Source organism: Arabidopsis thaliana (assembly GCF_000001735.4).
Source record: "Arabidopsis thaliana chromosome 1 sequence".
Classification (NCBI taxonomy): domain Eukaryota; kingdom Viridiplantae; phylum Streptophyta; class Magnoliopsida; order Brassicales; family Brassicaceae; genus Arabidopsis; species Arabidopsis thaliana.
Window position 1 is genome coordinate 22599095 of NC_003070.9, and position 27537 is coordinate 22626631.

Below are 27537 nucleotides of genomic sequence, written 5' to 3' on the forward strand. Positions count from 1 at the left end.
AGGGTTTGTGTGTTGTGACAATGTTTACTAACTAATGCATGCCCTACAAACAGCGGCAGTTAAACATGGTTTAACTAGTGAAATTTGGTGATACTTATATATCGGGCATAATTCTTAGCCAATAGAACAAACTGCTTAACTAAAGGTATTCACTCTTCTTAAAAAGAACTATAAAACCAACGCTCAATAACATATAATACTTTTTTCTTAAACAAAAAAATAATAATACCTATAATACTCTGAACCCTTGGCAATGTTACGAGAAGCAAAAATTACAATCAAATAGTTTTTTGTTTTGTTTGATATAATATGGTACAAATCAAATAGTTAGAATAAAGATTAGTCATCATGGTCCAACGATACATTTCTTCTGTTTAACCAAAGGCAAAACCGGACTGATTAACCAAACCGAGAGAAATCAGAATTATTTCTTCTGTTTCTTTCCTCCACATACATTTGTTTCAATACAGATTCACACTCAGAGTTTGTTATAGTGAAGCCATGATTAAACAATATATCAAACTACTAGAGAAAAACTTGTGTTACCTACAAGAAAATTCAGTACAATATTTAGGTGCTTTTGCAACTGGAGTCGGGTTGCTTTAAAGCATTCATTAATTTGGCGAGTCCCCCAATAGGTGCTATAATCATCACTAGAACCCCAAGAATGATGCAAATCTGACCCCAAAAAAAAACATGTATTATTAGCTATAACAAGATTATCATCAATTGACAAAAAGACCAAAGGGAGGAGTTCCACTTGCCCAATTGATACACCATGATAGACTAAATCTCTTTGGTTTCTTCAGGATCAGCCATATGATGCAAGGGATCTGAAAGAGAACTTCATTAATTTATATATATTTTGTTGAAGATATCAAGATCTGTTGATTGAGATAGACGATATGAAGATTGTAGGGGAATGTGGTTTGCTTCAAGATAGTCACCAAGAAGACTAGCTTTGCCTAGAAAATTTGGTTAAAATCTTTTAAGTGAACGATGCACTTGTTTTAACAAAAAAAAAAATTTGAAAAAAATTTTACATTTTATTCAAAAAAAGAAAGAAAGATATGTTGATAGAGTTTAAGAGCTTACAAAGTATGTGGTCGGGGCAAATATGAATCCTCCAAAAAATGACAGCAAAGCACTGAAATGCGGTAGAGCGACTGCTATCCCCATCGTGGCGGCTGTGACATATATACAAGTTAGATCGTGTTTCTTTACAAAATATGTAATCTTGGTATGAAAATCACAGAGACATACCCACAAAAGTCCAACGGATGGTAAACCGTAGAACTCTTGTTGGACTGAAGTGCCATTTCTTTATCATTACAGATTCGATCATGTCAAACACGGGCATTGCGTACACCTAGGAAAAGAAATATGAAGGCGGGTTTTTAGTAGTTAGAAGTTTTCTAATAGATAAGGTGTTTCTTGGTATATATACCTGGTAGCTTCCCATGAGATGTATAATCACAAAAATGTTGGCCACAATTATAAGTCCCTTCGGGCCCCGGAGTGTTTTGAGAATGTTTTCTTCAACGTTGTTTCCGAATGTCCAAAACCCTACAAGGGCCACAGGGAAGTAACAGAAAGCTACAATAATATAGGCTACAATGGCTCCCTTCCACATGGGTCGTTTTGATGGATTTTCTGGTGTTGATGGAATCGTTGCTTGAATTTCTAAAACAACATTGTGACCTGCATACGCAAAAGCCATCTCCCCCAATGCGCCTAAGAAGGCTAATGGCACTGAGGTGTTGTTTCTTCTTTTATATCCATATTCAACATTGTTCGCGACACCCTTTGTCAGTGAAGCTACCCAAGCAATTGTGGAATAGCTATGGGAAAGTAATAAAACATAGGTCAGAGACCTCAATGTTATGTTTGCACAAGATATATGATATACGATTTTGTATAATCGCGAGAAGTGGTGTTCTATTAGCGGTGTTTTGGTCTTTTCCTTTTAATATTGGTTTTGAGAGTATTCTTTTTTCACGTTAGGTTTTAAGATTTCTTTAAATGCAATGTATCGTGGCCTATATAAGGTATCTTCCTCTTAATGAAAGAAATAACTTCCAACAACTAACCTAATTCTATAAGAGAGACTTGGCTTAAGAGGAAGCTTAAACTAATATATTCTCTAGTTCTAAGGCTGGATTACTGACCACATGTTTATCGAGGTTAATCTAAAGCACAAGCTCATGATACATAGAAACAAAGAGGATGAGATTCACTTACCTCATAGACATGACGGCAGCTACCAAAGAGACACCGGAAATGGAGTTGAAATTTTTAAGAAGGGAAAGCACAAACTGTGAAGAGGCAAAGATCAAAATGAAGTGTCGAACTTTCAACTTTCTACACTCGTAGTCTCCCACAGAAAGTTGATGAATCTTTTTCAGTGATTCACCTCCTGTCACCATATACACTATGCAAGCACTTGTCTCAACAAGAAGTTGAAGCGGCACGACGATGTACAAACCAAGCTTTTTGCCAAAGGCTGCTTGTCCTAGCTCGTGGTACCTATCAAACCGTTTCCCTTCAAACATTTCGTGCATCTCAATCATTTGCCAGAACGTGTATAACGTTATGACCCATGACAGGATCAACACCACAACTCCAGGTCCCCTGAAAACAAAATAATTTTTATATCTCTAGACTGACTCTTAAAATATAATTCTCAGGAAAAAGATATATACCATCCAAGTTCTGACATGGCGTAAGGGAGACCAAGAACTCCAGCACCAACTATGGCAGTGACGTTGTGGAAAGCTGAATAGTACCAATTAGCATTTCGTGATGCTGTAATTGGAAGCCAATCTTCCAGCTCAAATGATTGATCCTGTAAGTCTCTTAGAGTTTTCATTCCTCAAATTTATATACGCAAAATTATCATCTTACGGCACATCAAGCTTCAAAAGCGGAACAAACTCTCTCAAGACCAAAGTTTCCAAATTCATTATAAACATGATCATCACAAATAGCATACCTCAACAAGATCTTGGTTTAGGATCTGGTTTGACGAACTTGGGATTCCTTTCATTGTCAACTTAGGAATATTGTGACTTGCGAGACAATCTTTCTAAAAGTTGTGTGCACGAGAGATAGAGAGACAGATAGAGAGGGAATAAAAGTTGACTTTTACCTCATTGAAGGGAGATTATATTTTCTGAAGTTTATTAGCTGGTTCTAATGCCTAATTCTATGACCTGTTCCTGATTTTGTATTCTTGAAATGGCCTAAAATTTTGTGTGTTGTCATTTTTTTTTCTCGCACTGAAATGTTCGTTGATTGGATACAATGTTCATAATGACTCCACCAGTTACACACTAACCCTATTTGTATATGATTCTATGTCACTATTGGAAAATTTCCATAATTGTTATTATTGTTTAATCAGAATTTTATAAGCTGGGATCTTTAGAGCCCATTTTTTTTTTGTGTCCATCTCATCTACATCTCATTGGGGTCCATCATCACTGAGATGTAGGAATTCTACGAATGCAATTAGGTGAATCACTTATCAGTAACCTTGAAAATGTATTATTACATTATAGATAATGTTAAGAAAGTTAAATTAATTGGTCAATTTACTAGAATTTAACCCACATTAGTTTACCTTTTCCTAAAATAAAATAAAATTTCATAAGAGATACACAACTTTACATAGATCTCAAATATATTGTTATTATACTCGTTGTTAGGGATATAAAATAAAATAAAAATAAAAAATGGTAAATAAAATAAATGAAGTTCATCGTGTGTTATCCCATGTCGAAATTAGCATATTAGTACCACGACAATTGCAAAATCTTTGGGCATTATGTTAAATAGACTCATGTTTGCAAGAAAATTGAAAATGGGCCTTGAATTGATTATTGGGCTTTCATTTGTTATTAGAGTAGCTTTCATTCAACGAGTATCGTGATTGTAAGTATTATTTTTGTCCCACATCGGAACTATAACTCGTTGGAGACCTATCGAGACTACTATAAGAAAGTGATAGACAGCATCTGGAATACTTGCCTTAAACTAATGAGTAAGGAAAACAAAGCGTCCGGTGAGAACCGGTCGCGGCGCTAATCGTAAAACACAAAATTGGCGCAATAATTTATGGAGGGGTTATAGGCTGGCCGATGTGTTGACGCTGCTTACTTTTGCAGAACTCACCTCGTGCGGGCCTCCCTACACCCATCCCCCAATCATCCCTAGTTCCCAAAACTTTCTGATTATTGCAAAAAAGTAAATGAATTTTCGAAGATTTTGAGGCCATTAGTGGGATTTAGGGTTTCATAATCGCATTTTGGGATTAAGCAATCTGTGATTTGAGATTTCGATTGCATCTTTCCTGATTTATTGAAAGATTCGCTTATTGTGAGGTTTCGAGTGTTAGCAAGTCTCGTCCTTCAAATTGGTCTTTTCTTAAGAAAAAACACATCGCTTATCTTCGTCAATTTCTCAACGATTTTGCAATATAGTCCGAGAAGAATGTTAAGCTTGAATCAAGAAGTACACGGACCAAAAACTTCCGAGGTTTATGGTTTTGTAGGATCTATTTCGATTGTTGTTGCCACTGTGATCTTCTTAATTTGGGGATATGTACCAGATAAGTTCTTAGAGTCCATAGGCATTTATTACTACCCGAGCAAGTACTGGGCCATGGCGATGCCGATGTATTCGATGGTGACTCTGTTAGTAGCTTTGGTGTTTTACATTGGTCTCAACTTCATGTCTACTTCAAAACCAACCTCTCTCAATACTTTGTTTGGTGAGTTACTGATTCTCATTTCAGTTTTGTTAGACTTTCGGAGTTTGATTGAGTTGTTTGGTTATGTTGCTTGTTGTGACAGATGACTACAGTAGAGAAGATGTGAATTTTCTTCCTTTGATGAAGAATGGGGAAGACAGGCCAATAGATCCAATCTCTGACATTGATATTACAAGAATCAACGATCTTATGTTCGATTCACATCTTGCCAAGTGATGGCCTTTGTTCGAATTTCGCTTAGGTAAGTAACAGGAACAAATGAATGTTCTTCAAATTCAAAGGAAAAACTGGATCATTTGGTGTTACAAAGTTGAAGATATGATGGTTGTTTCTGTGTGTATATGTCTCTATTTTTACATCTAGAGTGTTGTTGTGAAGCGTAGATAGATATGTGTGTGAGTGATACAGGCTTTAGAATCTTGTGGAGAGATATTGGTTTTGGTGTTTACATGAAAAAACATTTTTGCTGCTTTTGAGTAGTAAACCAGGCTTTGGTTCAGACCTTCTGAGAGAGAATGTGATTTTGAGTATTATTTAGAATATGTTACTTGAGCTAAAGCACAAGAAGAGAGCTATTGGAGTTTTTGTAAGCGATCTAGTAATTCCATTTTTCTATTTCCTTCTTAGAGTGCTTTGCTTATATAAATAGGGATGAGAACTAGTTTCTGAGACTTGTTTAATAGAAGAGAGCTTTTGGAGGTCTTCATCGGGTTAGGCCGAAAGGAGATAACTTAGTTCTTCTGGTTCAGTTTTAACAAAGAGAGGTTTTAGCTTTTAAGAATGACTTAAACTTTGCATCATATATGAACTTTGGGAACTTGTGTTGGATTGAGCTGAGTATTTCGCGTAATATTTCTACACTGACTTGTCTCTGTTGGTTTCAGTTCACAGGGCATCATACCAACAACCTCGATAAAGCGAAGCGATTCAGGTTAATGTTTCTACTATATAGGGTTTTGGGTTGTAATCATAGTCCAAGTAAAATTGTCTTGTTTTGTTTATTTCACAAACTATTCTTAGCACATTTGCTAATTTGGTTAACAAAAGATTTGTCATCGGCTAATTTGGGGTGATTCCCAAAACTGGTAGTCTCTCTTCTCCAAACAAAAACAAAACAAACTTTTCTAACAAAACTAGTTGCGAACCTCTTCCAAAAAAGACAAAAAAATTCTTCCCATCTTCTTCCTCCTAACAGGCAGAGGATGATGATGATGATCTTCATCAAGATTCTCTTGAACCCAAAATAATCTTCGGAAAGAACTTGTTTCTGTATATAATTGCATACACTTGGTGAATCTTTTTAAAAGCAAAAAGGAAAAAAAATGAATGATTTATTCTCTAGTTCGTTCAAGAAGTACACGGACCTGAAGCAACAGGCCCAAATGGATGATATTGAGTCAGGTAAAGAGACGATGAACCTCGATAAGTTCTTTGAGGATGTCGAAAATGTCAAAGATAACATGAAAGGCGTAGAGACTCTTTACAAGAGTCTTCAGGATTCTAACGAAGAGTGCAAAACTGTACACAATGCCAAGAAGGTGAAGGAACTCCGAGCAAAGATGGATGGAGATGTCGCTCAGGTCCTCAAGAGAGTCAAGATGATCAAACAAAAGCTTGAGGCGCTTGAAAAAGCAAATGCTAATAGCCGTAATGTCTCTGGTTGTGGCCCTGGCTCTTCCACCGATAGGACCAGGACGTCTGTTGTTAGTGGACTCGGGAAAAAGCTTAAGGACTTGATGGATAGTTTTCAAGGTCTGCGTGCGCGGATGAACGCTGAGTATAAAGAAACCGTAGAGCGCAGGTGAATACAAACTTTCTCCATTTTCCTTTCTTCTTGAAGGATACATTAGTGCTCTGTTTTTTTCTCCTTACTAAAGAAGTTTGATTTGTTGACGTAACAAAATTGGAATTGTTGCAGATATTTCACGATAACCGGAGAACAGGCAGACGAACAGACGATTGAGAACTTGATTTCGAGTGGTGAAAGCGAGAATTTTCTTCAGAAAGCAATACAAGAACAAGGGAGAGGCCAAATATTAGACACTATATCAGAGATTCAAGAGAGACACGACGCGGTCAAAGAGATAGAGAAGAATCTTATAGAGCTTCACCAAGTGTTCTTAGACATGGCGGCTCTGGTGGAATCACAAGGTCAGCAACTAAATGACATAGAAAGCCACGTCTCGAAGGCGAGCTCGTTCGTGAGAAGAGGGACAGACCAGCTTCAAGATGCAAGAGAATACCAAAAGAGCTCGAGGAAATGGACTTGTTATGCCATTCTTCTCTTCATAGTCGTTTTCGCTTTGCTTCTCATACCAGCCTTACCTCATATCATGCTCATGTTGAAGTGATTTTTTTGGGTAGAATCTTGTCTATAATTTATTTGTTCTCATCTTAATTCTCAATGGTAAGTGTAGATTTTATTTTACTTTTTAACAGCGGTTTATTCTAAACATTTTTTATAAGTTTGAACAATAAGAAAAATAAAATCTTAATAAGAATCTTATTTGAAAATAAGCAATTTTTGTAGTAGTGATATCTGAAGCTATTAGGAAACCTTTTTAGATAGGGTAATAAAAGTTAAAAAAAAATAAACAATAAAAAATGGTAATTTTTAAAAATAGTCAAATAAAACACAAAAATTAAGGAAAATAGCAGAGAATTTTTTTTTTTTTTGTTGCGAAATAGTAATGGACACACTTTGTAAAAAAGGTGAAATAACAAAACCATACTTTGTGTGTTGCAAGATCAACAATAAGCACAGTTTCGTGAGATTTTGTAAAATATCGTGTAACATTTAAATTTTATATGTTATATTTAATTAAAAGACATGATGTTTTAAAAAAATGTAGTGATTTTTTTAAAGAAAAACATTGCACATAGTGGTGTGTTTGTAAGAAAAAACATTGTTATGGAAAAATTTAACCTGAACATAATATTTTTTTAAAGAAATCATATGTGATTTTGATAAAAAAAAAACGTGTAATACGAAAAATAACATGTGATATTAAACTAAATAGAATGTTATTTTTTCCCAAGAATGCTCTTTATAAATTACGTGCAATATGAGAAAATAACATGATAAAAAAAATATTATGTTATCACATGTAATCGGAGAAAAACATGTTAAAAAGGACGTTCACGTTATTACACGTGCTCTGTTATATGTTACCGACAAGTTACTGTAGCATATGACTATTTTGTTAATTATCCTCAAAAATTTGGTTATTTTATGCATATTTTCTAATTAAAAAGAAATAGAAAGGGTGATATATTAGTTCAAATTATTATCTATCAAAATCTTAATTTATCTTCTAACACCTATTGAAATCAAGTTAGTAATCAAAACTACATGTGTGGCTCTTACATACTTTCAACTCTATATGATAGAATATATGGAAAAATGTTTATATAGCAATACATTTCTAAATAAAATATTAATTGGTAAAAAAATAGCACAACATTTGATAGATAGGTAAATGTTTTGAGCAAAAAATAATTTCCGTATATATTAATTAATTTACAGAAGTAAACGTGTTTTTTTTTCCTTCTAAAGGTAAACCAGCCTTTGATGAAAAAAAAAAGCTAAACCAGCCTTTTTCTAAAAATTAACTTCATATAAAAAAGCATCAGACTCCAAATCAGTTTTGTAACATAATCCAAGTGAACAGCACAACACACTTCAAAGATATCAGAATGCAAATCAGTTTTATACAATCCAAATGAACAACACACCATAACTACAAGAAGATAGATAAAGCAATAGAAGAAGAAGAAGCGTGGATTCTGATTTTGGACAGCGAGGAATCCCATTCCTGAGTAATGGATCTTTAGACGACGTACTAGTACTACTAAAGAAGAAGAAAATGAAACAATGTTAGTAAAAATGCATTGAAATTGAGAGGCACAGTATATTCTATTGTGTGATCCATTTTGCAGAAGGACAATATCTCATGCTAACCTTGAAAGAAACATTAGCAAGAAATACAAATAACTCAAGCATAAGAGATTAAGAAATGATTACCTTCTTGATTGAAAGCACGAATCGATTTTTGGTATCTTCGTCCTCCCATTCAAGCTCATTTCCCAGTCCTGGAGGATACATACGTATTTGAAATTCTTCAACTAGTGGGACACTTGTAGCATTTAATGGAAGCTTTCTCAGCTTTGGACAGTCTAGAACATGTATAATTAACAAACGTGGAAAGTGGAGAGGACTCCAGTAGATACTCTCCAGCTTCGGCAAATTATACAAAATCAACCTTTCTAGTTTCAGAAATGGTGTAATACTTGTAAGATTGGTTGCTTTCTCTTTGTTTATTATTTCTCCCACTTCTCTTGAATCTTCAATGTATAGGTAGACAAGATTTGGAGCAAACAATATCCAAGTCAGATCCTTTATGCTATGGCACTTACTTAACCCCAGTCGTGAGAGGTTGGTAAAGCATGGAATTTTCGGATTGATGCGTAAATAAGACGAGGCCGTCTCGCTTTCTCTGCACTTTATCTCCGAGAAATAACTATTTTTCACCCATAGGGAACTAAGATTCTCCATACTCGCCAGGAATGATAAATCGAATGGCTTTTGAAGAAACCCCTCAATACCAAGAATAGAGATTAAGTTCGCCAACCTTTGATTCAAACTTAACTCCGCGGATAGAGTTATGGCTAGATGTTGTAGATTCTGCAATTTCTGCAGCTCCTTCAATACGCTAGCATCTCCATGAACTTTAGACCCTAGCAGTCTCAACAATCTTAAACTCAACAACCTTGATATCCCACTGATACTACAAAGTCGCACAGTATAAGCCAAATTCAGAAAAGTTAGCTTTTTCAACTTTTTAAGACCAACAGGCAGTTGCTTTATACTTGTATTCGACAAGTCAAGAAACTGCAACGAGACCAGCCCCGATATCTGCTCTGGAAGTTTATTGAAGTCACGATTATATGAAAGATCTAAAACAACTAGCTTTTGCATATACCGAATGAATTCACCTGATAGATTCTTCAATTGATTACTTTGAAGGAACAAAGTTGTAAGTTCAGAACACTTGGACTCGCATGTTATCTCTTCAATATGATTATCCATTAATGACATCCTTCTCACAGCTCCCCAATCCTTGGCTTCTGGTCTTTCATGTAACCCGACTCTTGCTCGCACAACAAAATTCTCTTTCTGTTTCCCAAAATCGGATGCAATCCATAAAGCCATTTCACGAACCACGTCATGCATCACAACATGTTCTGTACCAACCTTTGTTAGCAAGTTCGCAAGGGTAAGGGTACCGAGCATCTCATAACCCTTATTCCTCGCTCTTTTTATAACTTGGTCTTCTCCGATGAATCCTTCGCATATCCAGTAGTCTATCAACTTTTCGTTATATATCTCATCATCTTCGGGAAACAAAGCACAATATAGGAAACACGACTTGATATGTTCATCCCCCAAGCTATCGTAGCTGTACTTGAGAATCGGAAGAATTTTGTTTCCCATATTAGAAAACTCTGCAGCGGATCTAGTCAAAACATCGATTGCATGCTCCCATTCTTGTACCATAGTTTTAGATGCCATTGTCTCACCAATGACACTGAGCGCCAATGGCAGACCACGACATTTTTGAGCGACCTCTCTTGCCAACTCCACAATGACGGGATCACTACGTAATGTGTTGTCTCCGACCTTGTTTTTGAACAACTCCCATGCATCCTCTGGTTCCAAACATTTGACTTGCATCGGCTTATGATCCCCCATCTCCCCACAAACTTTTTGATCTCGGGTGGTGAATGCTACTTTGCATTTATTTACTTCACTCGGATAGGGAACACCAATGGCCTCTAAATCCACTTTCTCCCATATATCATCCAACATCAAAACAAATCTCTTGCCCTTTAAGACTCTGTGTATATCGGTGGCCTTATCACTTTCATTCTTGTTCTTCCACAGGTCGTCACAAAGGTGTAGTTTCTCTGCAATATCTTCTTGAAGCTTTGAAAGCTTTGCGCCTTTAGACACCACGATCCAGATCACAATGTCAAACCTACTAGACATTTTAGCGAACTTATTGTGGATTTTCTTGAAAAGGGTGGTTTTTCCAACACCACCCATACCGTGAAGACCCATGATTCCGACTCTATCTTCCATAAGGCGATTCCATGCCTTTTCGAGCATTTCTTCTTGACCAATAGTAGGCTGAGTAGGCCTCTCCTCCACTCCAAAAGAGTTTCTGTTGATGTTCCCACATAAGAAATTAAAGATACGTACCAGGGTTTGATCATCAAAAGAAAACTGGACAGAAAAACAACACCCCATAAATTTGATGTAAAGAGAGAAAAGTTTCAGTAAGCAACAACGAAGCTAAAGCTGAAGGTGAAGAAGTTTTTTAGATAACATCTTGTTCCAGTACGGGTGGGTTGAGATTATCAAAGAAAGATAGAAGATAATAAAAGACATTGCTGTCACTGATTTTCAGACCACCCATTTTCCATATGAAGGACTTTGATTTTTCTCCTCTTTTTTTGGTAGCTAGAGTCCATACAAATTAGTTTCTGGCAATAATATGGCATCTAAGGACTTCTCAAAATGACAACTCTTTCATTTTCGTGTAGACTGTTAGAGTAAAAATTGAATAATTCTTTCTTTCATGTTTGGAAATTAGTATCTTTCATGTTTGGTAGAACTATTTAAGTCCTTTGTCGCTCTGATATCAAGTCTTTTAACTAAATAAATTGTATATAGAATTGAACTCTAGAAAAGAAATTATGTATAAATATGTAGTTTGAAAAGGATTAATTCAATCCGTTTTAACTTTTAAGTAATACGATACGGAAATGATGAAAAACATAATCCAAGTGAACAACACACTGGAGAAAGAAAAAAATGCAAAAGAAAAGTAATGAAAAAAATCCAAATTACAAGAAGAAAGGGAGAACAACATAAGAAGAAGCCATGGACTCTGCTTTTAGCTAGTGAACAACTTATGACTAACCCACATCACTAAAGAAGAAGAAGAAGCAAAATAAGAAAAAAAAACACTTGACAATTGTGGAACTGAATGAAATTGAGAAATATCCCTAACACCCCATCTACCTAATTACTTATCAATATCTAAAGAAGCTGAACTTATTCTTAGGAAAAGAAAAGATTATTATTTTTTGTGAGATTTGATCATTAAAACTTAAAAGAGTAGAATACGCATCTTTCTTTAAATTTTGAAAAATTAATGACACATAATCTGAACATCTAATCTGCAGGCAAACAGAAGCCAAGCCAGATCATTTATGCACTCACGTATAAACACGTCTGAGAGACGACTGGTAAAGCATGGAATTGTCGGATTGTTTAAATTAGACTAGTCCATTTAGCTTTCCTGCAATCTATACATCTCCTAGACATGACTACTTTCGACATAGAGATGATGAAGATTCTCCATACTAGCCAGTGATGATGTATTGAATAGCTTTTCTTGAAAAGCATGAATATGCAGCGAAGTGATGCAGTTCACCAACCTTTGACCGCCGAAATGTTGATCCAAACCTAACTATGTAGGTATCGTCATGGTTAGAACTAGTAGATGATGCTCCAAAGGACCAAGGTCTGCAGCTCCTTCACTAAGCTTCAGAAGTAGTGTCTTTAGTGATTCTGGATCAGAGAAAGAAGATGGAAGAAGATTTTACAGACTTTGTTTGTTGAAGACAAAGATGTGAATGATTTAGAAAATGAACACCAAGATTTATATTGAGGAAACCAGGTGCAAATAATTGGGGGGTTTTAAGATGCCTAATGAAAAAATTGATGACTCAATGAAGAATTTGATGACTCAAGGGACTAGTGAAGAAAACGAAACCTTCATTTTGAGTTATTGTTTAATTGGAACCCTCATGAATCTTTTGCATATCCAATAGCTTTATAGTGTGGAATGAAGCTAGAGAAGATGAGAAGTTGAACATACAGTGGTATGGATGTCAAGGATTTGTTCATCTGAAAACAGAATGTTCTACCGTCAAAAGAATAGATTGACATTTGTGTTGGAATCAAACTATGATTATTATCTAAATTCGAATTGAGGAACCAGAGATTGAGACTAGATGGGAAAGTGAAGAAGATTGACAAGAGAAGACGTAAGAAGAAGAAGCGTCCAAGATTGAGGGAGAAGAAGAAGACTTCGGTTTAAGTATAAATGGTCTTTTGGGCCACAAATGTACATAAGACCCAACTAGTAAATGAGTTTAGAGGTTTGCATAAAACCATAGGTTATATGGTTAAGTTTAGTGTATATATATGATGTATGGTGGATAATGAAAAATTAACAAAGTTATCAAGAAGAAAAAGTGTCTTAAGCGGCTAAACCTAGAAACATCGAACAATTTGAGCTTGTCAAGAATGATTTAAAACATGTGGTTGATGATGTTCCAGCAAGAACTGCACTTGAATTCAAAACTGCTTATTTTGTGGAGGAACATATAAAAGCTCATTGTTACAAATTTGAGAGGAGAGGAAATTCTTTTTTTCCCCAATTTTTGGTACATGGAAACATTGGAAGAAAACAAAGCTTTATGATGTGTTTGACTTGGGACATGTTATTAAGACCCTCTCTTTGTATCAGAATTTATTAAGATTATAACTTTATGAAATTTCATGTCTGTTAAAGGTTTTGTTAAGACAGTTTACAAGAAAATAAACGTTTCAGTTTTCAGAGACTTTTACAGAGGATTGTGGTGAATGTTTTTGATCATGCAATGCAATCTACGTTTTACGGTAAGAGTCAATTTCTATTAATAACCTTTTCATCCTTTTGAATGTTGGAAAAGAGCTTAAAATTGGTTTCGGATGGTTTTGTGGTGGCTCTGTAGAGATTCCTAGATCTCTTTTCTGAGGGGAAGCATATTCAAATCCTTGATTTGATGCTTAAGGGATAGCGGAGAAAACGAACTGAGTCTTAAATCTAGTTAGAGATCATAAACAGAGGGAATCTATAGGAGGAGAACGTAAAGGGAAGTTAAAAAAAAGAAGGATTAAGAAATAACCATAACATGCAACAAGATTAAGAAAGCCACTACACTAGAGATAGCTTAGGACTTATCTGTCACTTAATCGAACAACACAAACATACTGGAAACAACAGATAGAAGAAGGACACTGAAAGATGAAAGAGAAACCAACAAATGGATTTTACCTAAACGGATAAACTGTTGATTGTGTAAAAATGTAGTCTGAACAGGATGCAAAACTTTTTAGGGAATACAAAAGGAAAATGAAAAACATAATCCAAGTGAACAACACAACACATTCCAGAATGCAAATCAATTATACAATCCAAATGCTCTACAAGAAGATAGATAAAGCAATATAAGAAGAAGAAGCGTTGATTCTGATTTTAGACAGCGAGGAATCCCATTCCTGAGTAATGGATCTTTAGACGACGTACTAGTACTAACCATTTCAGGCAAGAATCGATTTTTGGTATCTTCGTCCTCCCATTCAAGTTCTGGAGGATACATAAGTATTCGAAACTCTTCAACTTTTGGAGCACTTGTAGCATTTAATGGAAGCTTTCTCAGCTTTGGACATTCTTCAACATCTATGTTCAACAAAAGCGGAAAGGGGAGAGGACTCCAGTAGATACTCTCCAGCTTCGGCAAATAACACAAAATCAACCTTTCTAGTTTCAGAAATGGTGTAATACTTGTAAGATTGGTTGCTTTCTCTTTGTTTATTATTTCTCCCACTTCTCTTGAATCTTCAATGAATAGCACGACAAGATTTGGAGCAAACAATATCCAAGTCAGATCCTTCATGCTATGGCACTTCACTATATCCAGTCGTGAGAGGTTGGTAAAGCATGGAATTTTCGGATTGATGTGTAAATAAGACGAGTCTGTCTCGCTTTCTCTGCACTTTATCTCCGAGAAATAACTATTTTTCACCCATAGGGAACTAAGATTCTCCATACTCGCCAGGAATGATAAATCGAATGGCTTTTGAAGAAACCCCTCAATACCAAGAATAGAGATTACCTTCGCCAACCTTTGATCCAAACTAATTAACTCGGCGGATAGAGTTATGGCTAGATCTTGTAGATTCTCCAATTGCTGCAGCTCCTTCAATACGCTAGCATCTCCATGAACTTTAGACCCTAGCAGGCTCAACACTCTTAAACTCAACAACCTTGATATCCCACTGATACTACAAAGTCGCGCAGTATAAGCCAAATCTAGGAAAGTTAGCTTTTTCAACTCTTTGAGGCCAACAGGCAGTTGCTCTATTCTTGTAAACGACAAGTCAAGATACTGCAACGAGACTAGCCCCGATATCTGCTCTGGAAGTTCATTGAAGTCACGATTATCTGAAAGATCCAAAACAACTAGCTTTTGCATATACCGAATGAATTCACCTGATAGATTCTTCAATTGATTACTTTGAAGGAACAAAGTTGTAAGTTCAGAACACTTGGACTCGCATGTTATCTCTTCAATTTCATTCCTCATTAATGACATCCTTCTTACAGCTCCCCAATCCTTGACTTCTGGTATTTCATGTAACCCGGCACTTGCTTGCACAACAAAATTCTCTTTCTGTTTCCCAAAATCGGAAGCAATCCATAAAGCCATTTCACGAACCACGTCATGCATCACACAATGATATATACTAACCTTTGTTAGTAAATTAGCAAGTTCTGTACCAACCTTTGTTAGCAAGTTTGCACGGGTAAGGGTACCGAGCATCGCATAACCCTTATTCCTCGCTCTTTTTATAACTTGGTCTTCTCCGATGAATCCTTCGCATATCAATTTGTCTATCAAGGTTTCGGTATATATCTGACCATCTTCAGGAAACAGAGCACAATATAGGAAACACGACTTGATATGTTCATCCCCCAAGCTATCGTAGCTGTACTTGAGAATCGGAAGAATTTTGTTTTCCATGCCAGAAAACTCTGCAGCGGATCTAGTCAAAACATCGATTGCATACTCCCATTCTTGTACCATAGTTTTAGATGCCATTGTCTCACCAATGACGTTGAGCGCCAATGGCAGACCACGACATTTTTGAGCCACCTCTCTTGCCAACCCCACAATAACAGGATCACTACTTAATGTGTTGTCTCCGACCTTGTTTTTGAACAACTCCCATGCATCCTCTGGTTCCAAACAGTTGACTTGCATCGGCTTATGATCCCCCATCTCCCCACAAACTTCCCGAGAACGTGTCGTGAATGCTACTTTGCATTTATTTACTTCACTCGGATAGGGAATACCAATGGCCTCTAAATCCACTTTCTCCCATATATCATCTAGCATCAAAACAAATCTCTTTCCCTTTAAAACTCTGTGTATATCAGTGGCCTTATCACTTTCATTCTTGTTCTTCCACAGGTCGTCACAAAGGTGCAGTTTCTCTGCAATATCTTCTTGAAGCTTTGAAAGCTTTGCGCCTTGAGACACCACGATCCAGATCACAATGTCAAACGTACCACCTATTTCAGCGAACTTGTTGTGGATTTTCTTGAAAAGGGTTGTTTTGCCTACACCACCCATACCGTGCAGACCCATGATTCCGACTCCATCTTCCATAAGGCGGTTCCATGCCTTTTCGAGCATTTCTTCTTGACCTATCGTAGGCTGAGTAGGCCTCTCTTCAACTTCAGATCTTGGAGGTGGCTGAGAAACTTCGTCAAAATTTCCCTCCGATTTTAGTATCTTAACCTCTTCCAGTAACAAGAATACCTTTTTCCCATATTTGTAGCTTGAACATACATATTTTGTACACAAACCGCAGAGACACAACTTTTGAAGCTCAACGGGACTAACACTTAGCAGATCTTTGCACTCTATATCAATGCTATTGACACGGTCAAGCCATACCTGGACAGCTTCAAGCCTTTGTTGATGGCGTGACTCCTCTCTCGCTACCTTGTTCTGTACCTCATGTTGAGTTGCTCTCAGATCTTCCATTTCCCTCTGCAGAGCTCTGAGATTCTGCTCGAGGGTTCGAATATAACTTTTACCAATTAAGCAATCAAAGATACGATTCATCGTTTGATCACCAACAGCAATTTGAAAAGAAAAACAACTCCCCATGATGATGAGAATAGAGATAAACTTTTAGTAAGCAAAAACGAGGCTAATAATAGTGGAACAAGACCACTGCAAAGTTCTGTGGTTACAAGCGAAGAGAATGAGAAGAAGAAGAGAGAAGAAGAGCTAAGTACAATTTAGATCTGGAAAAGGAGAACAAGTGTTTTTAGGTGAAAATATTGACTAGCTTCTATTTTAGCATACAGTAAAATTTATATCGTTGGTTAGTACAAACCATTAAAACTTTTATTGAATAAAATAAAAATACGAAGCTGAGTACTACTACAGTGGAGCTTGACCTGAGACTGCAATAATGCGTGAGATGTCGAGTTCATACCTGGGGATTTGGAAGCTTTCCAGGATGTTTTGGGACTTTTCGTGGCTTATGATGAAGAGAGATGGAAGAGGAAGAAGAAATTGAGTTCTGTGGTTTACTTATGGCTGGTTTGATTATTCTCCGAGCTGGTTTAAGCGTAAGTGTGGTTCTGTTTTTTTTAGGTCAATGTGGTTTTGTTATTAAAATCTGGTTCACTAGACCAAACCAAATCTAAGGGTTAGAAAACGGGTTTATGACTACCACATATTAAGCATCGTGACCAAAATTTAGTGGTCTAAGCAAATTGATTAAGTTCCTAATCCTAGTGTGAATTAAACTCAAACACACTAAAATCAGAAAAAATGGAATCTTCTTCTATTAGATCCTGATCTAAGTACTACTAGAACATCTCGCTTAGGTTGTTTGCGTGTTCTTTTCTTGGTTTTAGTTCTAGGAACTGAAAATAGTGACCTATTCTTTTTTATTTTTGTTCATTCGAGAGAGCTCGAACCAACCTTTTTCTGAAAACTAACTTCATATTAAAAAGTAATTAGACTAAATTTAAGTAAAACAAAAGCAAATTTTATATTGAAAAAAGAAGAAGCAAATCATATGTATTTGTATTTGGTTTCTTTTATATTCATCAAATTTTCAGTTTCGTTTTTCCTGACACCTATTTAAATCAAGTAAACTACATGTGTCGCTCTACAATATGTTCAGCTGTATCTGATGATTTATATGGAAAACGTTTTATATAGCAAACATGCAAACAATTTCTAAAGAAATAAATAAATTATATTGGAAAGAAATAACATAAAATTTAATAGATATGTAATTTTTTAGAAAAAATAAAAAATATTCGTCAACATAAGTAAAGTTGTTGTTGAGTTTCTTCTAAATGCAATCCAGCATTTAAAACAAAAATAAATATAAATGTTTAATAAAAATTACCCTTTATTATATTTCTTTAAAAAGACAAAAGAAAAAAAGAAGAAGCAAAATTTAACTAAATGTCTAAAACAAAAGCAAATCTATAGTTGTTCACAATAAGTGTGTGTATATATATATATAATCTTCATATATCATATCTTATCACCACAGAAAAATCAATCCATGGCTCCTCCTACCAAGAGAACAAGAGTAGAAATGGCAGAATCATCAAATAAGAGGATGAAACCTAGTGAAACGGTTCCTGAAGATGTGTTGGAACTCATGATGTCTACGTATCTTCCCGTCCAATCTCTGTTAACAACTCGTGTGTTGTCCAAAAGATTTCGCGAGACCGAGGTACGTTCTCTTGACCTCGATTTCAGTGGAATATATTCTAGAAGACGTCGTAAAGTAGAAGTTGTTGGCATCATCGAAAAAGTGTTCAATCAACATAAAGGATCAGAGATTCACCGATTCGTTCTACTTCTCAATCATATTGGGGTAGAAGATAAAATCATCTCATGGACCAATACATGTTTTGACAAAAACATCAAGGAGCTTGTCTTAGATTTTTCAAAATCTAGAAAAGTTATGGCCATCCCCATTGATTTCTCGGCTGTGGAGAGTCTACAAGTTTTGAAGCTGCGATGGTGTAAATTTGAAATACCTGATAGTTCCCCAAAAGGTCTAAAGCTCTTGAAGACACTCTCGCTTATGCGTACCCAAGTGATGGTGAAGACTATCGATGCAATCTTCAACAACTGCATCCACCTAGAGTCGCTTGAACTAATCGAATGCCGTATGGATGGGATATTAAGCATACGTGCTCAGAATCATAAGAAGTTCAAGTCGCTTGTTGTGTCTTTTATGCCGGATCTCCGACACATCCGGTTGGACGCACCCACTTTAGAAAACTACAAGTATGATGGATATGTCATTTGTGTTAACATTCTGATAACAAATGCACTTAAAGAGGCAAATCTCTACTACACTCGGATTCGGCGTTTATACCACCAAAAATCTGATTTGGTGGATACACTGCGATTCTATACAAGACTTACTGTCCTCGCAACGACAACCATCTTTCTTGAGGTAAATTATTTATGAATCTAATATAACTTTTTTTCGAAATTCCTATTTCGAGCGCTTATTAGAATCGTGGTCAATCCGTAAATAAAAATATGCTTTTCCATATTCTTTTTCCGTTTTTTAAAGAATGAGTATATTATTTTCGCGCTCTTAATAAATTCGATTTTTAAAAAATATATACTTTTGAATTTTCTTTCCATATTTTCAAAATAAATTATTTTTTCGCTCTATTGTTTTTTTTACTTAGAAGGTAACATCTTATGTATTTTTGAGATTGTGTATCTAAATTATCTAGATTATCGGGATTAATGGAGAATAACTACTTATATTACTATCTCTATTTTTCATGAGAAATGGTGCATCTTTAAGAAATAAGATCAGATGTTGATGTTCATTTGTTTGTATTTGTATTACTTTTTTTTCTTACTAATTGATATTTAGATAAGATTCTTAGACTTACATGGTATAAGAATCCAATACATTCTCAAAAGGTATAAATCACATCAATATATATATATATATAGGACTTAGCAAGAATTATAATCTTATACCAACATAACAGTGCATCCAAATATTATTTGTTTGACTAGGTATTTGATCGAGAAATTTCACTAAATCTTATACCTTAAAACTTAAGATACTTTTTTTTGTTACAAGCATTATTCTTAAAGTGGTTGGATTTTAGAGTTTGCACAAACTCTCTTGATGATCATGATAGAAGATGATATCTCATCGATATCATATATAACGTATGGAATTTTCACATGATTTTGTCACCTTATGGTTGTCTCCATTTTCTTTTGTTCATAATCTTTCATTCTTGATTTAGAGCGAGTTTTGATGGTATTTTTAACATGTATTTATAGGCTCTTACGAAGAGATACGTCGGAGAAGGAAGACTAGAAAATCCGCCTTTCAAGTTTGAGAACTTAACAGAATTCAAGATTTCCTTTATAACTCCAACATTTTGCACTCTATTTGACATCGCTGAATTCCTCAAAGAGTGCCCTAAACTCAAACAGGTTGTGATCGATGTAAGTCTCTCTCTCTCTCTCTCTCTCTCTCCCTCCTTGTCCCTCCCTCACTGCTTCCTTATCGTCTACATATAAGTTCACTAAAACTTTTGTTTGCTATGTGTAGATTCAGAATTTCACATTTGAACCTCAAATGTATTTTTGGGAGATACATCATAAGGCGCAGATTCAGAATACTTCGAATAACAACTACCTTTTGAAGTGTCTCACGGACGTGAAGATCATTGGCTATAAAGGCCACTGGCATGAGCTTGATATAGTAGAGTTCTTTGTCAAGAACGCACCATCTCTAAAGAGGTTGGAGTTACAGATGCCTAAGAACGCGAAGAACGATGCTCACACCCCAGATGTTGCAAGGATAAAGCTCATAAAAACCATCTTTTCAGGGGTTAAAGTTACCGAAGTTTAAACTCAGGTTGTGCCCAGCCCAAGCATGCCAAACTATAACTTCAATTCATGTGTTTGAAACATCAAAAGTCATCTCAGATTTTATGTTTTTTTTTTGAGTTTTTATGATGTTCTCTTAGTTTTAAATTCTTTGTCCAAAAAAAAAAAAAAAAAAAACTCTTAGTTTGAAATTCTATTGTGTATGCCTTTGTTTAATTTCAGGTTTGAACTCTTTTTCAAATTTATTTTATATGAAATGTGAAATTTATTAATCAATTTTTTTTTTTAACAGTAAATCAAGTACTAGACAAAGAGGCATTTAAAAATAGAGCTGCTTAAATAAAAGAAATATAGCCTAAAATTAAGGCATAGATAGTAAGTTCCATCTCCATGGCAGCTCCTCAAGAACGTTGTCCAACGAAGATATGCGGGTGGAGATCACTCTGTTAAAGGTGGATATGAGATTGTCAGCCGGTGTATAGTCACATTGGTGACGTCTCCCATTGCGTTCACGACATATATAGGTGGTAGATCGTAGGTTGAAAAAACGGAGGAAAACAAAAGACCATCGCCAGTCCGGATTAGCTCTGTGTCTGAGGATACTGAGCCATACAGTGTAGTTAGCTAGGCCTTTTAAAAAAAAAATTAAATTTGGATAAAGAAAATGGAAAGATAGAAACATAAAAAGTTGAAATAACAAAAAAAAATTGGTAACTTAGAAAATTTAGAGGAATAAAACTCACATGTGTTGCTATATAAGACCATCTCCAAGGAGAAACCAAAACACCATATTTGGTGATCTCAACTCCAACGAGACTCTATAATGGACGACATCTTTTTTGTTTTGTTGTTTAATTTGGTAAAAGTTCACAAAGCACCAAAAATAAATCATAACTAGATTTTAACCCGCGGTATACCGCGGGATGATTTATTTTTTAAAAGTAATATATATTAAAACTTGTAAATTTTATTTTTATAAAATATTTATATTTTTACAGTTTATAATTATTATTAAGTATTTATATATATTATTTTTTATTAAAAAATAATAAATCAAAGATTTAACCTGTATTGAAACGGTGAATTAATTATATTTTACTTTTTATTAATGTTGATTCAAAAACCCGTCCCTCCAAATCCGTCTTGCCAAAAAGCCATTTATTTTATTAATATTAATTTTATTTATGATATAACTCTGAATTATAATATAAACATTTTAGCTAATAACATAGGAGTGCACCATATTTATTTAATAAGGGGAATGTACCATATGACCCGAATGCACTTTTACCCAAATCCACCAAAAAAGTCTTGCAAAACTACTATAGACCCGAATGTACCATATTTTTTTGTGCTAATTTTTATGTGATTAAGATTTAATTGATTTCGTATATAAAATATTAAATTGTTTTACGAACTTATTTGTTTATAATTTGGTAACAGATAGATAATTGAATATTCAGTATATTTTGTTTCAGTTTAGGAAATCTTTAATGACCCATCTTTAAATCCAATAAGCCCTATAATTAAGAGATGAATATTGTCGTTAAATGATTTTGGTAATCTTAATGATGTCATTAAAAGATTTTGTTTTTGATTAAATTTTTTTAATGGCATTGTCATGTAATTAATTACAAAAATTAAAGTTACATTTAAAATGTACTTCCCAAATAATATAGTAGAACGATATGCACTTTTATCCAAATCCACCAAAAAAGTCTTGCAAATATACTATAGAGATAAGAAACGATAGTCGGTTTTGATAGGTATAAGATTAGCAAATATATTAGTTCGCTTAAATTAGTTAAAGAATATAAATTGAAAAGGTATATTACACTTTATTCGAATATAGTATCAAAACTTATATAGAGATTTGATAAATTTTTAATTGTTGAATACTTTTTTTTTGAGCAAATTTTATGTGATTAAGATTTAGTTGATTTCGTATATAAAATATTAAATTGTTTTACGAACTTATTTGTTTATAATTTGGTAACAGATAGATATTTGAATATTCAGTATATTTTGCTTCAGTTTAGGAAATCTTTGATGAGTTGTCTTTAGATCCAATAAGCCCTGTAATCTAGATATTAACTTGCAGTATACCGCAGGTAGGCTTATATTTTAGTTCAACTAAAAACTTTTAAAAATTCAAATTATGGCATATGCGAAAAAACTCTAATTATTTTTCTGTAATGATGATATTATTTTTCGGCAAAAATAGAATCATATAAAGATGAGAAGTAAACTATAATAATTAATAAAAAATTAATATGATAATTTAGATATCAAATCTAATTTGTTGATTTTAATTGGTTACTTTTTTGGGAATTAATAATGTATTTCGTTTTTCTAATTAAATTAAATTAATTAAAATTCAGATATCAAATCTTATATGTTGATTTTGATTGGTTATTTTTTTTGGAAATTAATAATATATTTCGTTTTTAATTAAATTTAATTAATTAAATTAGTATTTGACTTTTTAATCCTCAAAGAGATAAATTAATTTACTCCTTAAAATTTTATATCTAATGGCATACCTATGTAATTACTTACAAAAATTAAGGTTATATTTAAAATGTACTTCCCAAATAATATAATAGGATTTTATTTGTGTTTTAGATTTAATTTTATATTTTAATTGTTGTTCGTTTATCAATTAAAAGACAAGTATACTATCAATATTTTCGAATGTGTCATCTCTAAAAGATATGATATGGAGCCATTCAAAAATTTACCAAAAAAACAATTAATTTTACTGGTAAATAATATGACATATTTGGTCCCAAATCCTAATTAAATTCTATGTCAATTTAAATATAATTTATTAGTAAAAAATGGTAATAATATCACATATCTGGCAACAATTCATAATTTAAAACAAAAGAAGAAGTAAATCTACTATTTTGTCAAGTTTGGAAAGCAAATGTAAGATTAAAGAAACAAATATTTAAAGTTGTTATTAATTAATTATTTGATAACAATACATAAAATATAGATTAAATCAAATATATATTTTTGGAGAAAAACATTTACATATACCTTACATAGCCAAAAATATTTTTTTCTTTATTAAGAAATTCAATACTTTTCAAAATATATCTGCATCTAAACAACCCAGAAACAACAATTGACTAATATAAATAAGTTTCAACACACCTGTTTTGCTACAATTGAAAGCAACAAATTCATACTTTGTAAGAAAAATACATAGCCAAACCATAATTTTCTTTTCCGAAGTAATCTAAACTAGAGAGGAATCCATCGCGATCAAAATGTCAGAAGCGTCTAATAAGCAGATGAAACTCATCAAAAGATTGTCTGATGAGTTGGTGGAGTGCATCTTGTCATTTCTTCCAGTCCAATCTACTTTACAACACCGTGTTTTGTCGAAGAGATATAGGGACACATGGAAGCTATCTCGCGACCTCGATTTCAGCGGAATATTTTCTGTCAGACGTAGTCAATCAGAGGCTGTACGCATAATCGAAGACGTTTTTATTCAGCACCAAGGACCAGAGATCGACCGGTTTGTTTTGTCTCTCGACCATACCGGCGTGGAGGATAAGATACTTTCGTGGGTCGATACGTGTCTTCGTAAAAACATCAAAGAGCTTGTGTTGGATTTCTCAAGCTCCAAGAAGGTTATGGAGATCCCACTCAATTTCTCATCCAGCGAGACACTTACTGTTTTGAAGCTGCAATGGTGTAGATTTGAAATACCGAATAATCTTCCAAAAGGTCTAAGGCTCTTGAAGACACTTTCGCTCATGCGGACTGAGGTAACGAATGAAATGATAGATTCAATTTTCAACAACTGCATCCACCTTGAGTCGCTTGAACTAGTCAAATGCCAAATGTCTGGGAATGGGATACTGACCATATACGCTCATGATCATAAGAAGTTCAAGTCGTTGGTCGTGTCTTGTATGCCAAATCTTTTGAGCATCTTTTTGGATGCACCCACTCTTGAATGTTACAAGTATGATGGATATGCCAAGACCATCAACGTTTTAAAGGTTAATGCACTTGAAGAGGCAGAATTTCATTATAGTCGAAGTAAAAGAAGGCATTCTTCTGACACGGTGGTTGATAGTATGCTAGCCTGTTCAGCAGTTCATGCCCTCACAACGACAAACATCTTGCTTGAGGTACAAGTTTTTCGAATAGTGATAATACGTGGTTACAATAATCACAAATGTGTTTCCGCTATGTTTGTCTCTATTTTGTTTTGTTCAGACTCGTTTTGATGGTGTTTTCCACATATATTTAAATAGGCAATCACGTATAGATACTTAAAAGGGAAACTGGAAAAGCCGCTTTTCAAGTTTGAGAACTTGAGAGAATTCAAGATTTTCTTTAAGGCTCCAACATTTTGCACTCTCTTTGATATCGCTGAATTCCTTAAAGAGTGCCCTAAACTCGAACAGTTTATCATTGATGTAAGTCTCTCTCTCTCCCCCCTCCCTGCCTCCCTATGGTCTACATATAAGTTACTACTAAAACTTTTGATTGTTATGTGCAGATTCAGAATTTCACATTTGAACCTCAAATGTATTTTTGGGAGATACATCATAAGGCGCAGATTCAGAATACTTCGAATAACAACTACCTTTTGAAGTGTCTCACGGACGTGAAGATCATTGGCTATAAAGGCCACTGGCATGAGCTTGATATAGTAGAGTTCTTTGTCAAGAACGCACCATCTCTAAAGAGGTTGGAGTTACAGATGCCTAAGAACGCGAAGAACGATGCTCACACCCCAGATGTTGCAAGGATAAAGCTCATAAAAACCATATTTTCAGGGGTTAAAGTTACCGAAGTTTAAGCTCAAGCATCCAAACTGCATGAAATAGCTCTTTTGATGTTTTGAAACATCACAGCGAGTGAAACATGTCCTTTTTTTCCTTTTTTGCTCTTCACTCAGATTTGAACTCTCTTATTTCTGTCTTTGGTTTATCTTAGATTTGAACTCTCTTATTTCTGTCTTTGGTTTATCTTAGATTTGAACTCTTTTTGTAATTTAATTTATTTCAGATTTGAACTTAATTATTTGGGATCATTGGTATTATAATGCTTATTATAGCCACTTAGACTATGGTAACATGTTCCCATGCTCCTGCAACTACTAAAAGGAAAGTCATTTAGCGTCACTTATAAAATGTAGGAAAACAATTGCTACTAATCAATTAATAGTACTAAGTTAACCATATGCACTTTTGGAATAATTACAAAAAGCTATATGATTACTTACATATTAGTACTTTGTATACATCCGTTGATTTAAATCGACCCTAATCAATCTTAGTTTACACAAGTCATCTTTACCAGCTTGTTGTTGAAATCGTAAACAAGTCATTTGAGTATTTGACACCTTTGTTCTTGGAAAATTTGTTGCATTTAAACACCGTGTACTCAGAGAAAGCCCTGGATAATTGGGCCACACAAATAAAATATTGGGCTGATTAATAAATAAATTTGAATTTGTAGGAGAAGGGATCAACACATTGATGATAAAGGCCAATTTGGCCACTAAGGCCAGCTTGGCTACTTTCTTTAGAGGTGTGGATGCATGGAATCCATTTTATCAATTAGGCCCTCCTTCATCGTTAATAGATTCTCCAAAACAAAAATTTCTAATGAAAGAGAAAGAAATTGGATGTGAAAATAAAATAAATCAAATCTTTGTCAAGTGAAAATGATCTTAAGTTTTATAGAGAAACCATACAAATTATACATGATCAAGTGTGAAGAGAAGTCTGGAATACTTTAGTAGCGCCACCTATTTTTGTTGTCATTGTTTTTAACTAGTCAATAAGCCAATCTAGAGATGGGCTTAATAATGGCCAAACAAGTTATCTCATAACTGATAATTATGTATGAAGAAATGATCAGTTCAATGTTGGGCCAACTTTTTACTTAAGCTATCTAATTGGACTTAATATAAATAAATTGTGTAAAAAGAAATGGGCTTAAGGCCTAGCTCACATTGGAGCTCCGAGAGAAGTCGGATCGGGTTGAACGTGAGACTCGGTCTCCTTTGTTATTCACGATCTTTGTGAATCGGGTTTTATGGAGATATCGTCTCTCGTAATGTTGCCTACCTCTCTTGGATTTGTGGGGGATTGTGGTTGATTGATTCCACATCAGACCTAACACAAACTTCTATTTAAAACCCATATTTCAAGTCGTCTTCTTTAATAGATTAAGAACTTGATCGTTTTACACACAAATAGAATTCTCCAGCATTTTCTCTCTTTTAAAAAGTAATTTCGAGAGTATTGTAGTGATTTTGTTTAGAGCTCTGTTTTCGAGTGGTGTGAAACCAGTTTAGAGAAGTTGTATCGTAAGATCCTTGAATCACATAATGTGTTCTCTATTATGATATCATATTTGTATTTTAGTTATTAATTACAATTTTTTTTTAAAATAAAATTTTGACCAAAAATATAAACATATTATTTTTTAAATAAATACCTAAACTTTTCATTGAAGAATAGTCCTAGGCGTTAAGATTCGGTTCGGTTCCACTCAGTTTTGATTCTTTTCAGTTGTAGATTTTATGATCAATTAGAATATTTTAATATTTTAGTTCGGTTTTGGTTCAGTTCAGGTTTTTTGGTTTTAAATTTTGGTATTGATTCGGTATTTTGTTTTGAATAGTTTTAGATATTTTGGTTATTTTTGGATATTTTCATACATATATATTTGGTTATTTTTAAGTATTTTTTCGCTTTTATATATTTTTGCATATTTTTGATTATTTCATCTATAAATAACTAATATTTTCGATATACAATTGTCTTTTCAAATATTATTAGGTTCGGTGAATAATATCATTCAGCTCTTTTTGCTAATTTATAATAGGTTGATAAAAAAAACTTACAATAAGAAAAAAAATTCTTAACTAGATGTACCTAAAATTAGTTAAT

The 27537-nt window shown here is 34.3% G+C and overlaps 7 protein-coding genes, 2 long non-coding RNA genes and 2 other non-coding genes across 14 annotated transcripts; 8 read left to right on the forward strand and 3 right to left on the reverse strand.

Moving 5' to 3' along the window:
- Positions 1-446: 446 nt before the first annotated feature.
- On the reverse strand, positions 447-3158 carry AT1G61270 (Transmembrane amino acid transporter family protein). The gene is made up of 8 exons (NM_104808.2): positions 2993-3158; positions 2703-2845; positions 2242-2631; positions 1448-1841; positions 1264-1369; positions 1096-1187; positions 765-833; positions 447-678 (listed from the first exon to the last, which is right to left on the reverse strand). Exons 1-8 carry the CDS (start codon positions 3044-3046, stop codon positions 571-573), a joined length of 1356 nt encoding a protein of 451 aa, NP_176322.1. The 5' UTR covers positions 3047-3158; the 3' UTR covers positions 447-570.
- Positions 3159-4026: 868 nt separating this feature from the next.
- On the forward strand, positions 4027-4201 carry U12. The gene has a single exon (NR_139894.1). It is a non-coding gene; the product is annotated as a U12; snRNA (small nuclear RNA).
- Positions 4202-4491: 290 nt separating this feature from the next.
- On the forward strand, positions 4492-5914 carry AT1G61280 (Phosphatidylinositol N-acetylglucosaminyltransferase, GPI19/PIG-P subunit; the record flags this gene model as incomplete). 2 transcript variants are annotated; one of them, NM_001333947.1, is made up of 3 exons in its annotated part: positions 4492-4771; positions 4854-5012; positions 5656-5914. In NM_001333947.1, the coding sequence occupies 2 exons, from the start codon at positions 4492-4494 to the stop codon at positions 4985-4987; spliced, it is 414 nt and encodes a 137-aa protein (NP_001319281.1). In that variant the 3' UTR covers positions 4988-5012; positions 5656-5914. The 2 variants fall into 2 exon arrangements, with proteins under 2 accessions (NP_001319281.1, NP_176323.1); NM_104809.2 differs by lacking the exon at positions 5656-5914 and having other exon boundaries at positions 4854-5550.
- SYP124 (syntaxin of plants 124) lies at positions 5683-7291 on the forward strand. Of its 2 annotated transcripts, NM_001333948.1 has the most exons (3): positions 5683-5702; positions 6079-6572; positions 6690-7169. In NM_001333948.1, exons 2-3 carry the CDS (start codon positions 6094-6096, stop codon positions 7120-7122), a joined length of 912 nt encoding a protein of 303 aa, NP_001319282.1. In that variant the 5' UTR covers positions 5683-5702; positions 6079-6093; the 3' UTR covers positions 7123-7169. The 2 variants fall into 2 exon arrangements, with proteins under 2 accessions (NP_001319282.1, NP_176324.1); NM_104810.3 differs by lacking the exon at positions 5683-5702 and having other exon boundaries at positions 5911-6572; positions 6690-7291.
- Positions 7292-7691: 400 nt separating this feature from the next.
- Positions 7692-7866, forward strand: U12*$. Its single transcript, NR_139419.1, has one exon. It is a non-coding gene; the product is annotated as an other RNA (small nuclear RNA).
- A 501-nt stretch (positions 7867-8367) lies between these two features.
- Positions 8368-11463, reverse strand: AT1G61300 (LRR and NB-ARC domains-containing disease resistance protein). Of its 2 annotated transcripts, NM_001333949.1 has the most exons (3): positions 9767-11231; positions 8796-9691; positions 8368-8622 (listed from the first exon to the last, which is right to left on the reverse strand). In NM_001333949.1, the coding sequence occupies exons 1-3, from the start codon at positions 11079-11081 to the stop codon at positions 8620-8622; spliced, it is 2214 nt and encodes a 737-aa protein (NP_001321856.1). In that variant the 5' UTR covers positions 11082-11231; the 3' UTR covers positions 8368-8619. The 2 variants fall into 2 exon arrangements, with proteins under 2 accessions (NP_001321856.1, NP_176325.2); NM_104811.4 differs by having other exon boundaries at positions 8796-11463.
- Positions 11464-13163: 1700 nt separating this feature from the next.
- On the forward strand, positions 13164-13380 carry AT1G08377. The gene has a single exon (NR_139420.1). It is a non-coding gene; the product is annotated as an other RNA (long non-coding RNA).
- A 523-nt stretch (positions 13381-13903) lies between these two features.
- Positions 13904-17279, reverse strand: AT1G61310 (LRR and NB-ARC domains-containing disease resistance protein). The gene has a single exon (NM_104812.3). It carries the CDS (start codon positions 16847-16849, stop codon positions 14072-14074), a length of 2778 nt encoding a protein of 925 aa, NP_176326.2. The 5' UTR covers positions 16850-17279; the 3' UTR covers positions 13904-14071.
- Positions 17280-18275: 996 nt separating this feature from the next.
- On the forward strand, positions 18276-20759 carry AT1G61320 (FBD / Leucine Rich Repeat domains containing protein; the record flags this gene model as incomplete). Its single annotated transcript, NM_104813.2, has 3 exons — positions 18276-19184; positions 20048-20215; positions 20322-20759. 3 exons carry the CDS (start codon positions 18276-18278, stop codon positions 20622-20624), a joined length of 1380 nt encoding a protein of 459 aa, NP_176327.1. The 3' UTR covers positions 20625-20759.
- A 231-nt stretch (positions 20760-20990) lies between these two features.
- AT1G08383 lies at positions 20991-21213 on the forward strand. The gene has a single exon (NR_139421.1). It is a non-coding gene; the product is annotated as an other RNA (long non-coding RNA).
- Positions 21214-23880: 2667 nt separating this feature from the next.
- Positions 23881-25433, forward strand: AT1G61330 (FBD, F-box and Leucine Rich Repeat domains containing protein; the record flags this gene model as incomplete). The annotated part of the gene is made up of 3 exons (NM_104814.1): positions 23881-24756; positions 24883-25047; positions 25131-25433. The coding sequence occupies 3 exons, from the start codon at positions 23881-23883 to the stop codon at positions 25431-25433; spliced, it is 1344 nt and encodes a 447-aa protein (NP_176328.1).
- Positions 25434-27537: the final 2104 nt, after the last annotated feature.

Bases quoted from the DNA above. Each gene is read 5' to 3' on its own strand.
- AT1G61270 (NM_104808.2), bottom strand. From the start codon at position 3,046: ATGAAAGGAATCCCAAGTTCGTCAAACCAGATCCTAAACCAAGATCTT. The intron at 1,842-2,241 runs GTAAGTGAATCT...ACTTTCCCATAG, and splicing joins GCTGCCGTCATGTCTATGAG to CTATTCCACAATTGCTTGGG. The intron at 1,370-1,447 runs GTATATATACCA...TTCTTTTCCTAG, and splicing joins ATCTCATGGGAAGCTACCAG to GTGTACGCAATGCCCGTGTT.
- SYP124 (NM_001333948.1), top strand. From the start codon at position 6,094: ATGAATGATTTATTCTCTAGTTCGTTCAAGAAGTACACGGACCTGAAG. The intron at 6,573-6,689 runs GTGAATACAAAC...GAATTGTTGCAG, and splicing joins AAAGAAACCGTAGAGCGCAG to ATATTTCACGATAACCGGAG.
- AT1G61300 (NM_104811.4), bottom strand. From the start codon at position 11,081: ATGGGGTGTTGTTTTTCTGTCCAGTTTTCTTTTGATGATCAAACCCTG.
- AT1G61310 (NM_104812.3), bottom strand. From the start codon at position 16,849: ATGGGGAGTTGTTTTTCTTTTCAAATTGCTGTTGGTGATCAAACGATG.